The 12,430-nt window shown below is 48.4% G+C and overlaps 1 protein-coding gene across 1 annotated transcript in view; it reads left to right on the plus strand.

Annotated features, from left to right (window-relative positions):
• The window catches only part of DGAT2 (diacylglycerol O-acyltransferase 2), a 28,820-nt gene that overhangs the window by 11,737 nt on the left and 4,653 nt on the right, over positions 1–12,430 (plus strand). Inside the window, exons 3-5 of the mRNA XM_009286152.2 lie at positions 839–946; positions 1,874–1,944; positions 8,904–9,108. Coding sequence (XP_009284427.1) covers positions 839–946; positions 1,874–1,944; positions 8,904–9,108 — 384 coding nt within the window. The remainder of the gene's footprint in view (positions 1–838; positions 947–1,873; positions 1,945–8,903; positions 9,109–12,430) is intronic.

The following is a 12,430-nucleotide window of genomic DNA, read 5'->3' on the forward strand; positions in this document are numbered from 1 at the left end:
GATGCAGCCCAGGGTACGATTGGCCTTCTGGGCTGCGAGCGCACATTGCCGGCTCATGTCCAGCTTTTCACCCCCCAGTACCCCCAAGTCCTTCTCGGCAGGGCTGCTCTCCATCCCTTCACCCCCCAGCCTGTAGTGATACCGGGGGTTGCCCTCTGACCCAGGGCAGGACCTTGCACTTGGCCTTGTTCAACCTCATGAGGTTCACACGGGCCCACTTCTGGAGCCTGTCCAGGTCCCTCTGGATGGCATCCCGTCCCTCTGGCGTGTCAACGGGAATGTGAAGCCTCAGGCTGCTCTGCTCCATAGTATTGTTGATAATTAAACTGGAGAAAGATGCTGATTTCAGTCAGTCAAGCAGGTCTCGCTGTTCCTTCCCAGTTTAGTTTGTGCTAAAATGGCAACATCATTTGTGGGTGGGACCTCTGGCACCCTGGTGGGATGGCTGGCGTAGAGCTGGGGTAACGAGTGGAAGACATGTGTAGCTGCGGAAGAAACCCCCTTGGTGTGGGCCACAAAGAAATCTTGATGCTCATGAAGTCTTGCTCTTGCCTGGTGAAGCAGCTGCCCTACCTGGAGATATTACAGAAGAGAGACCTGGAGAAACCATGAAGGGTAGGTTGAGGTACTTCAAAGCAGGTAGCTTTGGAGGAAGCTGTTTCAGTCCTACATAAGGGGTTTTTAGCTAAATCCGATTTGATTGAGGATTAATGACATCAGATTGAGACTAAGACTTCAGTATAGAAGGGTCAAAAGGCAAGGGGCTCTTAACGCAAGTGTAAATGCAGACCAAAACCTGATGCAACCTTGTTTTCTTCTCTTTCTTGGACCTGTCCAGGTGTTGCTTGCACTTTAATCCTCATGTACATACTGTGCACAGATTGCTGGGCGATTGCTGCTCTATATTTAGCCTGGCTGGTATTTGACTGGAATACACCAAAGAAAGGTAAATATTGCAGCATAGATCCTTGCTGTTTAAGTGTCTCTGTCCTCATATTTGGACAACAAAGCACTTCCTTATAATGGGTGACTTCCCTTCTTAGTGGGACTTGGCTGAATCACTGACCAAAAGCATTATTCAGTGAAGCATACAAATGTCAGCCCTCGGCATAAGCAGTGACTGCAGGTTTTATTGATGCTGAGGGTAATACAAGATAACATTCACTAATATCATGCCATTGCTGGCTTTTAGCAACATATTTATAAGGCTTAGGCTCTTCCTGTAGGTCAGAAAGATCTACGTAAAGATTCAAGATCTTGCTGTCCTCTCCAGCTCTCGCAAGGTTCAGATTATGGCGTGACTATTAAGATGTGGCTCCCCTACGGAGTCAGTGTTGCTGCGAATAAAGCAGAAAACCTTATTTCAGAGAACACCCTGTAGAAACCAGCTCTGAGAACCCACTACAGCAATGGCAACAAGCTTTGATGGCAACTCCTTTCGCAGCCAGATTAGCGCAATTCTCCATTGCTTCAAGACCACTGAAATCATCCAGGATCTTGGCCTTTCCCAACGGATGAATCTGAGGTTAACATCGAGCTGTTTCTAGCTTGAATTGTCCATTGCCCAACTACAACAGATTATCAAGTTGGATCCTACCCTGAATTTGTAGTCAGGCCTTAATTAGCTTGAAGTACCCTGAAGTGCTGAGCATGGATGGTTTCACCTGATTTTAGTGAAAGATGCAGGTGTCCCACTTAGAGGAATGAAATTGTTGATTCCTCTAGTGAGACAGCAAACTATCTGGAGTCCTCTAGGCTTCTTGGTGGGCACCCATGTGGAAAGAGCTCTAAAACCATGATGATTTCTTTTTCTCTTCAGGTGGAAGAAGATCTCAATGGGTGTTCAAAAACATGATTATTTTTTTGTCTTCAGGTGGAAGAAGATCTCAATGGGTGAGAAACTGGGCTATATGGAGGTACTTCAGGGATTATTTTCCAATAAGAGTGAGTAACAGTTTAACACTATGCATTGGGACTTAACTGTTTTAGACTGACTTGTAATAACTGCTGTGGAGATGATGTTGTGCCTACACTAGTCTATCCATGAACCGTAAGCAGGATCTGGCTTACTTACCATTGCCTACTACTGTTTGGAGCAGCTGTGGCTATAAAATCTGAAATGCATCACCAGTGATGGTATCATGATTTGTAGAAGCTGCTGCTCCTGATGGTCTTATCACCAGACTTCTTGAGGCAGTCTGCCCTGTTCGTCTCTCCAACTTCTCTTCTGTGCTGCAGCAGTCCTGTGTTGTGCCGAGCCCTACCTCTGTTCCTCCCTTGTAAATCTAGCTCAGTTTTGGTCTGTTTTCCAGTTACGCCCTAGGGCAGCAGTGTATTTAGCTGCGAACCCTGTGCACCAAAAGTCCTACCACTTCACAGGGAGCAGTGAAATCGGCTCTGAAGTCTAGCTGCTTTGGGGAAGGGGGGTTTCCAGCAGTGGGAATAGCTCCAGTTCTCCAGCTTTTAACTTGCACACCTTCTGCTTGTATCTTCCCTGCTAGTTCAGATGTCTTGCAGACAGAGGACGGGGCTGCCAGTCTGCTCTGGGGACTGCAGAATTAGCTGAAGGACTTGGAAGGGAGCAGGGGCCAAATTCAGCTAGGAGGGAACTCGATCCTCTTTGGAAGGACACGCAGCTGAAAGGACTATTATGTAAGGCTGTTGGCAAGTTTTATTCAGCCTGAGCAAAAGGCAGGGACCTTGCCGTGGCTTTTGATGAACCACCCTGCCCTAAGATAGTCCAGCCTCAGAAGGCAGTAGGGAATCCAATTCCAGGAGGAAGCCAAAGTGGCGTAGACTGGATTCCTCCTTTGCAAAGTCACTCGAACTCTCTGGGTGCCTGAACATGCTGCTGGTGAACTCTCTTGCCACATTCTTGCTGCTGTTAACAGGTAATTCTTGGCAAATGTAGGTGTACGTGGAAAAATACACTACAACTGCACAGGCTGCAAGTGGCTGGTCAACCCAGGACTTGTAGCTAATGGAGAACAGAGCATGCTCTAGTGTTGAAGGGTCTCAGATAGGTTGTCCTCTAGTACCAAGTCCTCAGTACTGCAATAAACCCTGCCTTCTTGATATTGCTGAAGGCTAAAATGGGCTAGTTTCTCCTGGGGACTTGATTCAAGAGGGTCACCAGTAATGGCTGGTCCCCTTGTTTCACCTCTCCTTTCCCTGTCTTCATGGAAACGTGCTCCGCACCAGCCATGCGAGTCAGATCTACTGTAGATATTAGAAGCTTGTCAAACAGGTGGGTTGTTCAAGTAGGTTTGGAGACAAGATTGGGTAAATAAACTGAACTTCTCTGCTGTTCTAGGCGAATACTTGCTAGCTCCCGCAGTCCATTTGTGAGAACCCCTTATGGCTGTAATTCCTTTGTCACTGAGGGGGTAGAGCTGCGCAAGGTTTACGGAGCCCACTGGTAAATGGTACGCAAAGGGCAGCAGATGAGAGTTGACAGCTGTGGGGTAACTCCTGCACCTGCTATGGGGGAACAGCCAGCTGGCTGCGTGTTTGTTAAAAGCTGCTACAGGGATCATGGTGCTGTGAGGTGCTAGAGGTGGTTGTCTGCAGTTATGGGCATGAATATTATCTCTTGTAAGGAGAGGTGCCAACCACTGGAACAGCTTGGGCTTGAACTTGCTAAAGGGGATGGGAACTCCTTGGATAAGCTATCTACCTGTCTCCAGTCAAGAGGGAGACTGGTCTAGAGATGGCCACTTGTTTAAATCTTCTGTCTGCAAAATTCACCTTAACTGGATCCTGAACTGTCTGTGTAATGGCTTAGCAGAGGTCGGTTTGTCTCCCTGGCTCGTGGTTTGTTGGGGCGGTCACCTGCTGCACCTCATCCTGTGCCATGTGTTCACTGAGCACTGCAAGGGCAGATCACACCAGTGATAATCTCACCAGTGGCACTTGTAAAGCTAAACTCAGTTTTTGCAAACTGCACCTAGAGCTGTGCTAGCTGCATGCATAGCACCATAGGTACCACCTGCATTAGGATATTAGCTCAGGTTTTACTCCTATTCCAGGCAATAAATAGGAAGCAGTTTTGCAGATTTCTTTTTTTCCCCAAGATCATAAGGCCACCTCCCCAGGATTAGGGAGCTGACTCCCAGTGCGTGACAGTTGTAGCACTAAAGACTTTGGAGGGGAGGCCTCTTAGTATGCTGTCCTCAGTGGCTGCAGATCTGAAGGCCAGGGTTTCCTCGTACCAAGCTGGTGTGAGCTCGATCTTGAGGATGCAGGCTGGATCTGGCCAGACTGAAACGCCACCAGTATCAACCTCTGACAAAGCTGTACGTTAGAACTTGTGGCTAGATCTGCTGCATCCCTCCACAGCTCTACCTGCTGGCATCAGGCTTGCCTTATCAAGAGCAGCTGCATGAGAAGCAGGCTCTGCTCTGATATTTATGATGATTAGGCTTGGTCTCCACCAGCAGTGCCTCCCATCCTGAAACACCAGTAGGACTGTTGTACCTGTATCTAGAGATACCAGGTCGTGTTTTGTAATACCAGGTGGATTTGGGAACCAGCCTGGATCTGGTTCAATTCCTCAGCATGAGCAGAGGTTGTCCACGTTCACTGGGGCTTCATGCAGCTGCTCTGACAGTAATAAGCTATTTTAGGGCACTAGAAGCTTAAGTTTGCTGCTTAGTGGCTGGCCTTGCAAATAGTGCTTTAAGCTGAGAGTGCATGAAGCAGCTGAGGAAGCTGCCAGTGAGCTAAATCCTGGTGCTGAACTGCCAGGTAAGGCCTGAGCTCTTGCAGGTGTGAGCATGGTGCTGTGTGCCTGGCTGGACTCAACCCTGCCGCTGCAAAGGCAGGCAAGGTCCCAGCAGCCTCCCGAGCACATCCTCCTGACCTGAGGATGTCACGTTGGGAGTGCCGCAATCTAAAGTCTTGTTGAGGTAAAGAAGCCATCACCTGAGCATGCGAGCACAGCTACTGCTTATCTCCATAGGCAGTAGCACTTCAGATAGCAAGGGCTTGCAGACCTTTGGCTCACCTTTGTCAAGGAGCGAGCATTTCAGATGTGTGCTGTGAGATGTTCTCAGTCTCCTGCTGAGATGGGAGGGTCAGCCGTGTGCCAGAGCAGGGACTGTTGCAAGACAGTGACTTTTTTTTGCAGTGTTTGTCTTGCACTGTGTGGCTTGGCTGGCTGCCTGGAAAAGCTGCTTCTTAGTTGTTGTAGATGACTTACAGAATGGAAATGGAGGCTTTTGCTTCCTATGTGTGATGTAGTGTAGTGGCAATACTGAGAGCCTAGAGGGGTCTTCAGGTCCTGGCCTGCATTGCTGGGAAGGTGAGATAATTTCTTCCATTGTGCCTCTGGGTGTGATGCTACTAATTGCAATTGTTCAGTGTTTTGCAAGCTTATACGCTCACTCCTGCTGCTTGGATCCTGCAGGATGAGCTCTAATTTTCTGCTTTCTGCATGCTTCTGTGGTCACCATGCTGCTCAGCTTGCAGGTAGGCTGAGCACCCACCTAGACCACTCATTTTCACCCTGCTCTTTGCTGGCTCCTGGTGCTGAGCAGCAGTGTCTCTGCAGTCCCCTTTATCCGCACTTGAATGTGCTACTTACTCATCCTGTTCCTACAAATAAAATTGGCAATACTGTTCTTTGGGCGTATCTGGCACTGAAATGTTAACACTAGTTTTTACTGTAATTGCACTGCTTTATTGCTTTTGTAGGCAGGCTTAGATCTGTTTAAAGAAGTCTGTTATTACTAGAGCAAATGGGTGGACCTTTGCTCCCATTGAAACAGGTTTGGTCTCAGCAGCTGGGAAACAGGCGTGTTCATGCAGTGGGGTGAAGGTCCAGCTTCAGGCCCAGCACTGCAATCATCCTTGCTCCCACTGAAACAGGTTTGGTCTCAAACAGCAGCTGGGAAACAGGCGTGTTCATGCAGTGGGGTGAAGGTCCAGCTTCAGGCCCAGCACTGCAATCATTCAGCTGGGATGCAGCAAGGACACGCTGCTCCTGTCTCATCATGGGAACACCGAGGCCTCAAGGAGCTGAGGGCTGTGTGGGACTGGAGAAGACCCTGAAGGCAAAAGGGAAAACCTGTTGGAGGTTCAGAAAAGAGTTGCAAAAGCGTTGTCAAATGACAGCTACAGCAATTCCTTAGGCCAACCTGATAAGGCAGCCCAGCAGCTCAGTATTTGCTTGTCAAGGGGAAAGGCGCAAGAAAACTAGTAGTGAGTGATCAGCCTCCTAAGGAAAGCTTCAGTCTTGCTTGAGACTAGAAATAAGTGATTACAGCACTTCAAAAACTCCTGCTTCTAGATTAAATTTAGGGAGACATGAAGGCTCTGCCTTTGGTGTTGGCAGGCCAGACCCTGGGCTGAGTTTATGCATTAGCAGCTCTAAGACCTGCACCACTTGCAGATAAGTGCACAAACCTGTCTGATGCCTGGCAGTCTTTGGTTGCCCTGGCTTGGCTTGGGTGGAGGAAGACACGTTCACCTTCTGTGAACCCATCTGTTGCGGGACAACGTGTGGAGGGCAGTGGCAGCCTGCATGGCACAAACTGGGGAAAAGCGCGTATATATGAATGCCGGGCTGACTCTCAGACCTGTAAATCCCCGTTGTGAGCATCTGATCCTCAATGAGTCTCCAGTGCTGCTCAGATACTCCCCTCCTGCCTTGCCGTGGGTGGGGTGTGCAGGTGAGTTGGTTCCCTGCATACCCCTTGCCTTGCGCCTGCACGACTTGTGCAAGTGGTGTGGGTGAGCGCGGTGGGTGTCACCAACCCTATGCCTCCATAACGGGAGGTCTTGGAAAGCAAACACAGAGCGATAAGGCCGCAGCTTGGCTGGGGCTCGTACAAGGTATGCAAGCAACGGGCTCCACTGGGAACTGGGTGTCCTTGCACGTGGTGGAGGGGCTGGAGCAGGGTGCTTGCCACGGCTGGCAGCAGGAGAACCGCATGTTTTCTGTATGAGAGCAGATGTGTGGCTCTGCCAAGCTCAGCTCACAAATGCCTCACGCTCCAGAGCGACAAGGACAAACCCTCCGTTTCAACCGGCTTCCTTTTAAAGCAGCTGTGCTTGGTGCAGGTGAGGGATGAGGCTTGGAGCCTGGAAACCACCACCCTGCTCTGACAAGAGCTCTAAGGAGGAGTGTCTGCCACTCATCCAACCAAGCCATGTGTGTCTGTAGCCACCAAGCCTCGAGCATCTCCTACAACTGAGCAAGAGCTGACAGATGGAGGGGTGGCTTACCACATCATTGCTTTTTTTTCCCCCTCCAGTCTTTCCTGGAGAGTGGTTTCCAGTCTGTAGTCTGGGAGCCCTGTTTGTCCTAACTGGTCAAGGGACAGCCCTCCCACCCTGGGGAGTCAAAGCAAAGTCATCTACTAATTGGGCAAGAAAGGGAAGGGGAGAAAGGATGACTTGGTGTGACACAGGCCATGGGGCTCTACAGAGCTGCCGCAACAAGCATCTGCACATGCTTCCCGGAGCCCTACGTGACCTCAAAGCTAGAGGAAAGCGTGGAGAGGGGTAATCAACTTGCTTAACCCGCTGCTGTGTCATGCGTGTATTGCAGCTGCTGTCTTAAATAGCACAAGTGCTGTAGACTCATCCAGAGACAGTGGTGGGAACGTGGGGAGGAGGGAATCGAATTTCTGGGCACGCTGCTTCAGTGTGTCGCAATGGCACTTCAGCTCCCTGTAGCATGATTCAACAAAACGGACTCGCTCGCTTACTGCCAAAGCACTTCTTGGCCAAGACGGCGGGGTATGTAATGCTGGTGTGACGTCTTGGAAACATGCGCTTTTTCCTATAGGAGCTGACACAGTGACCTTTGCGTATACAATTTGAGGGATGGGGTGCAGCTGTTTAACACCTCATGCTGAAGGTGCAACTGGGGCTTGTAGGTCCTGTCCCGGTCTGAGAGCTGCTGGGGTGTTGCAGTCAGCAAAAACTCGCACCGTTGCGGCCTGAAAAAAATTAAATTTGATCCCTACTTCTGTAGGGCGATGCAGCAGTCCTGTTGTATGCTTACTCCGACCGCTTGTGTACTGCCAGGGGAAGATGCTCTGATGCATGGGACGCTGCTGCTACTTACAGCATCAAGAAAATCCGCTGGCAGTAGTGGTACCAGGGCATGGGTTGTGCTGTGCATGGCTAAGACAGCTTTGGAGTGTCCATGCTGTGCAAACAGATGAGTAAATGGTTGGGAATATCGCACAACCCCAAACCAATACGATCACGGTTTCTGGAGCACGTCCTGCAGAAATCGGAGCACTGCTGTGGATGGCTTGAGGTGTCTTGTTGGCCCTTTGGTATGTAGGCCAGAGCAAAACCTCTTGAAAGGAGGGCTAGTTTCCAGTGTAAGCCACCCTTCTGCACATTTTCCCTCTTGGAGGGCGGCCAGCAGGCATATTAAGTGGTTGGGTCTTTTTTCAGGTATTAAGCAAACTTGCTTCTGTTATGGGACACTGATTTTTATTTTTTTTCCCCCCCTCCTCATACTGGGACGCGAGCCACTAATGTGCTGAGAGAGGGCCTGGAAGGAGGCGTAGCTGTGGCTACAGGGCCATGAAGAACTTGGTTGGTTTGGGCAAGAGGCTTGCAAGAATACCTTTGGGAGGAGTAGAGAAACAAAGGGCACAGGCTACGGCAACCCAAACCCTATTCCTGCTTGGCTGGCAGTCGTCTTGTGTGTAAGATCAGCCTGTTCATTGGGCTCCCTCTGCTTGGGGAATTGAAGTCTAAGTGCCTGCTCTTACCGCAGCCTCTGAATCCAGGATAGTCCATACTCTGGCTCTTAGGCTGTTCTCCCTGGTGGGAAGAGAGACAAAAGCTGGGGACTCTGACTTCTTTTCTCCATTTTTTTTTTTTCTTATTACCTGAAAATATCTGTCTTCATGTGAGCTCACTCTTTTCTTTCCTAGCTGGTTAAAACCCACAATCTGCTGACCACCAGGAATTACATTTTTGGGTACCATCCTCATGGCATCATGGGCTTGGGTGCCTTTTGCAACTTCAGCACCGAGGCCACGGGTGTCAGCCAGAAATTCCCTGGCATCCGACCGTACCTTGCTACCCTGGCTGGGAACTTCAGGATGCCCATTTTGAGGGACTACTTAATGTCTGGCGGTAAGTGCAAGAGCACTTTGTTCCTCCTACTCATGCTGTTGCCTCTGAGCTGTCTTCCCCTCTTTCAAGTGAAAAGATGTGGCAGAAGCTCACGTAACCACGTCTCTCTGGTAGCATCACACAAACATTGCTTTCATATAGTTGTCAAGGAGAAGCTGTGAATAAATGTGACTAGCTTGGGCTGCGGAGACGGCTGCTCCTCTGCATTCATCCTTAACTCAAGGATACTCTTGTCCAAAGGCATAGTAAAGATATCTGGCATCTGTAGTTGTGGGTGAGGAAGATGGAGACATGGGAGCAAGTTGTCCTAGCTATCATTAGGAGGTACTGGTAGATGAAGAAGTCATGCTAACTGAAAAATATAAAGTATTCATTAGCTTTTGAAATGTGAATACCACGGCTAGCTCTGCTCCTGGGCTCATTACCACATGAGCTGCCACGCATCTAGGTCTTACGGTGATGACAGATGCCCTCTTCACCCAACCACATTTTTAGGTGCCTGCCAGTAGTAAAGAGTCTGGGGTATTGCGTTGTTTCATCTATTCAGAAGCGCCCCTTCCCTGAAAAGATGGGTCACAGGGAATAGGCAGTGATATAAGTTTGCTGAATGACATTAATAGGTCTGTTCTAATGGATTGCAGTATTTTAATGACGGAGGGTTTGTAGGTTATGACTGGGCAGAGGAAGCAGTGTTGGCAACCTCAAGAAACGGTGTTCTTGCACGGCCTGAGCTTCCTTTTCAGAGTGAGGATGCCCGTCGGTTAGGTAGAGATGAGGGAGTAACGTTTAAAGACCACGAATTGAACGGTCCAGTATCCTGTTTGCTGTTCCTGGCACAGATTCACCAATAAATGACTTTAAAACAGGTATCAATATAGTATTTTGGCTGAATCTTGACTCGTGGCTGGGGAGAGGGTAGGAGTAGCTGTACTTGGCTCTGACTCGCTAGGTTTGACTGTTTCCAAGATTACTGCCTTAATTTGGTGAGCGAGAGGAAAACTTAACTGGATCCGGTGCAGAAAAGGGGTTTGTCCCTGCCTAGGAAGGGCAGTATTTCAAGCTGGTTTCTATCTTCTTGCACCAGATGGAAGTTGCTGTGTGAAGTCTGTAATTCCCATAATTTGGGAATTCCACAAGACAGCAGTACCCGAGAAGCTGGGATCGGCTTTCCAGTCTACCGTGTCTGTAAACTTAGTTCATGTGTTGCTTAAGTTTCCACGCAGCATCAGCCTCTATATTTAAAAAAAACATGTTCAATCTGCTCAAGATGACTGGTAGATAAATCTTGGAGCCAGCCAGAGCTGCTTCCCTCTTTTTGGAAGGAAGGTGGGAGTAGACATTAGCAAGATCATTGCTGACAGGGCTGGCTTGGCTATCCCTGAGCATTACAGGTAAATCAGTGGGAAATTCTGCTTCTTCTGTACTTAGGTTTTAAGCAAGACTATAGGTGTGAGCTCTTGGACAGAGTTAACTTTCTGAAAGCCATAATTTGTCTTCACTTTCCTATAGTGGAACTTAAGGTGTCACTGCAAAGGCTTTAACATCACTTGGAATGATGTTCCCTGATAGTTCCCTCAATCCTTTGTTTTGTGGATGAACCATTTCAAGTGAAATCCTAACAAATATTACTGTACCAATACACATACTTCGTTGGTTTAGAACCAACTGTTGCATATAACAATGTTTCATAGCCTACTAGAGATTAGAGCTACAGCAGGGATCCTCTAAGGCATGAGGAGATGGCCAGAAAATTCTATATACTGTGTAAAGGTGCTAAAGAGCACAATTCAGCAATTGCCACTTGTCTGCATGTCTCGTTGCATTTTCTGGAGGAAGGATTTCAGTGCTGTGGGCAGTAGTAATCTTCTGCTAACAAGTGTTAAATGGCTGAACATAAATCTGTGCTGCCCTGTTAGCCAGGGCTGTGTAGTCATAGCGAGTGAGCCTTGGTGTGGAGAATGGGAGAAGCACGAAGGCTTCTGTCTGTCCTACGGAGCAGCAAGCATAGCCTGAGCCTTTCAAAGGAAACATGGTCAGGGAGAGACGTAGCTGTGCTGAAAGAAATGAGTTTTTCATCTTCAAATCCAGCTGATCTGTCTCAAGTGAGGTCTGCTCCCCTGTCGTCTGGAGCTGGGATAAGGTGGTGACCTTGATGCCCGCATACACATGAAGGCTTGCAGACTTGCCCTGTATAATCCTGTGGGACCCATTCATCATTTAGTTCTTGGTTTAAGTGATGACTACTATGAAATGTGCAGAATCAGCTTCTAAAATTAAATTGTGTAATACTGCCCTTCCTAGTGCAATGACCTTAAGTACTCGGCACAGCTCAGACGTGTGGATGGGAATGTAAATGATGGCATCTCACTTCTTGGCTTATCCTGGCCAAAAATGTGAGGCATGAGCAAGCTCTGACAATAACTGTAGGATAAAAGCATGAGTTTCAGGAGCAGAGGATCAAACTTCTTTGCATTTTTAGAGCAATAGAGTAGAAATTAAAAGGTGCCTCTTTCATTGAGCTGAATGGTAAGATCCCTGGAGTGGGGCCTGATGCTTTAGAGCAGGGATTGGGTCAGGACCCTTTATGATGGGTCCTGTCGTCTTGTGGGAAAGCATCGGAGGTGGAAAGCTGCTGTATGGAGTCCTATGCGACAAGTTGTAGAAACTGCTGAAGGAGAAGGTGAATCGAGCCACTTTGCAGAAGTAAAGGCCATCCAGCTGGCTTTAGACATTGCTGACCAAGGAAAAAATGGCCAGTGCTCTGTCTAAAGCTGGAGTGCTGTGACTGGTAGTACGGTCCTGCCCCTTCCAGTGTGGGGTAGAGAGAAAGACCTTCCCAGACACTCATCTCATACTATGGACTTACCTAAGCACTCTGTCCCATACATCTCTTCCTTCCCAGGAGAGCAAAGGATTGCACTCTCACCATGCAAGAGCTTGAGATGTTAGTTCAGAAAAACTATTTTTTAAATTAATCCATAATAGATCTGCTTCTGGAAGGCTTGCAGACTTACTCGGTTTTTAGCACTAAACCAGCCTCCTAAAGGAAGACCTATTCCACTACCTGGTTTTGCTGAGGAACTGGTCAAATTCAGACTCTCATGCATCAAAATAACACAATTGCTTTGCTTCTCCCCTAAGGATAAACCAGCTCCGACTGCAACCTTTATTTGGAGGTGTTACCGTAAATTGGCAGATGAAGAACTCTCTAAGACTCAATTTGGAGTTTTAGAAAGCAGGCATTCTTTATTGCAGCGCCGGGTGCAAGGTGGAATTTCCACAAATCAAGCACACCTAAGGCTAGATCACCGTTACATTTATA

Source organism: Aptenodytes forsteri, unplaced genomic scaffold, assembly GCF_000699145.1.
Source record: "Aptenodytes forsteri isolate BGI_AS27 unplaced genomic scaffold, ASM69914v1 Scaffold231, whole genome shotgun sequence".
Classification (NCBI taxonomy): Eukaryota; Metazoa; Chordata; class Aves; order Sphenisciformes; family Spheniscidae; genus Aptenodytes; species Aptenodytes forsteri.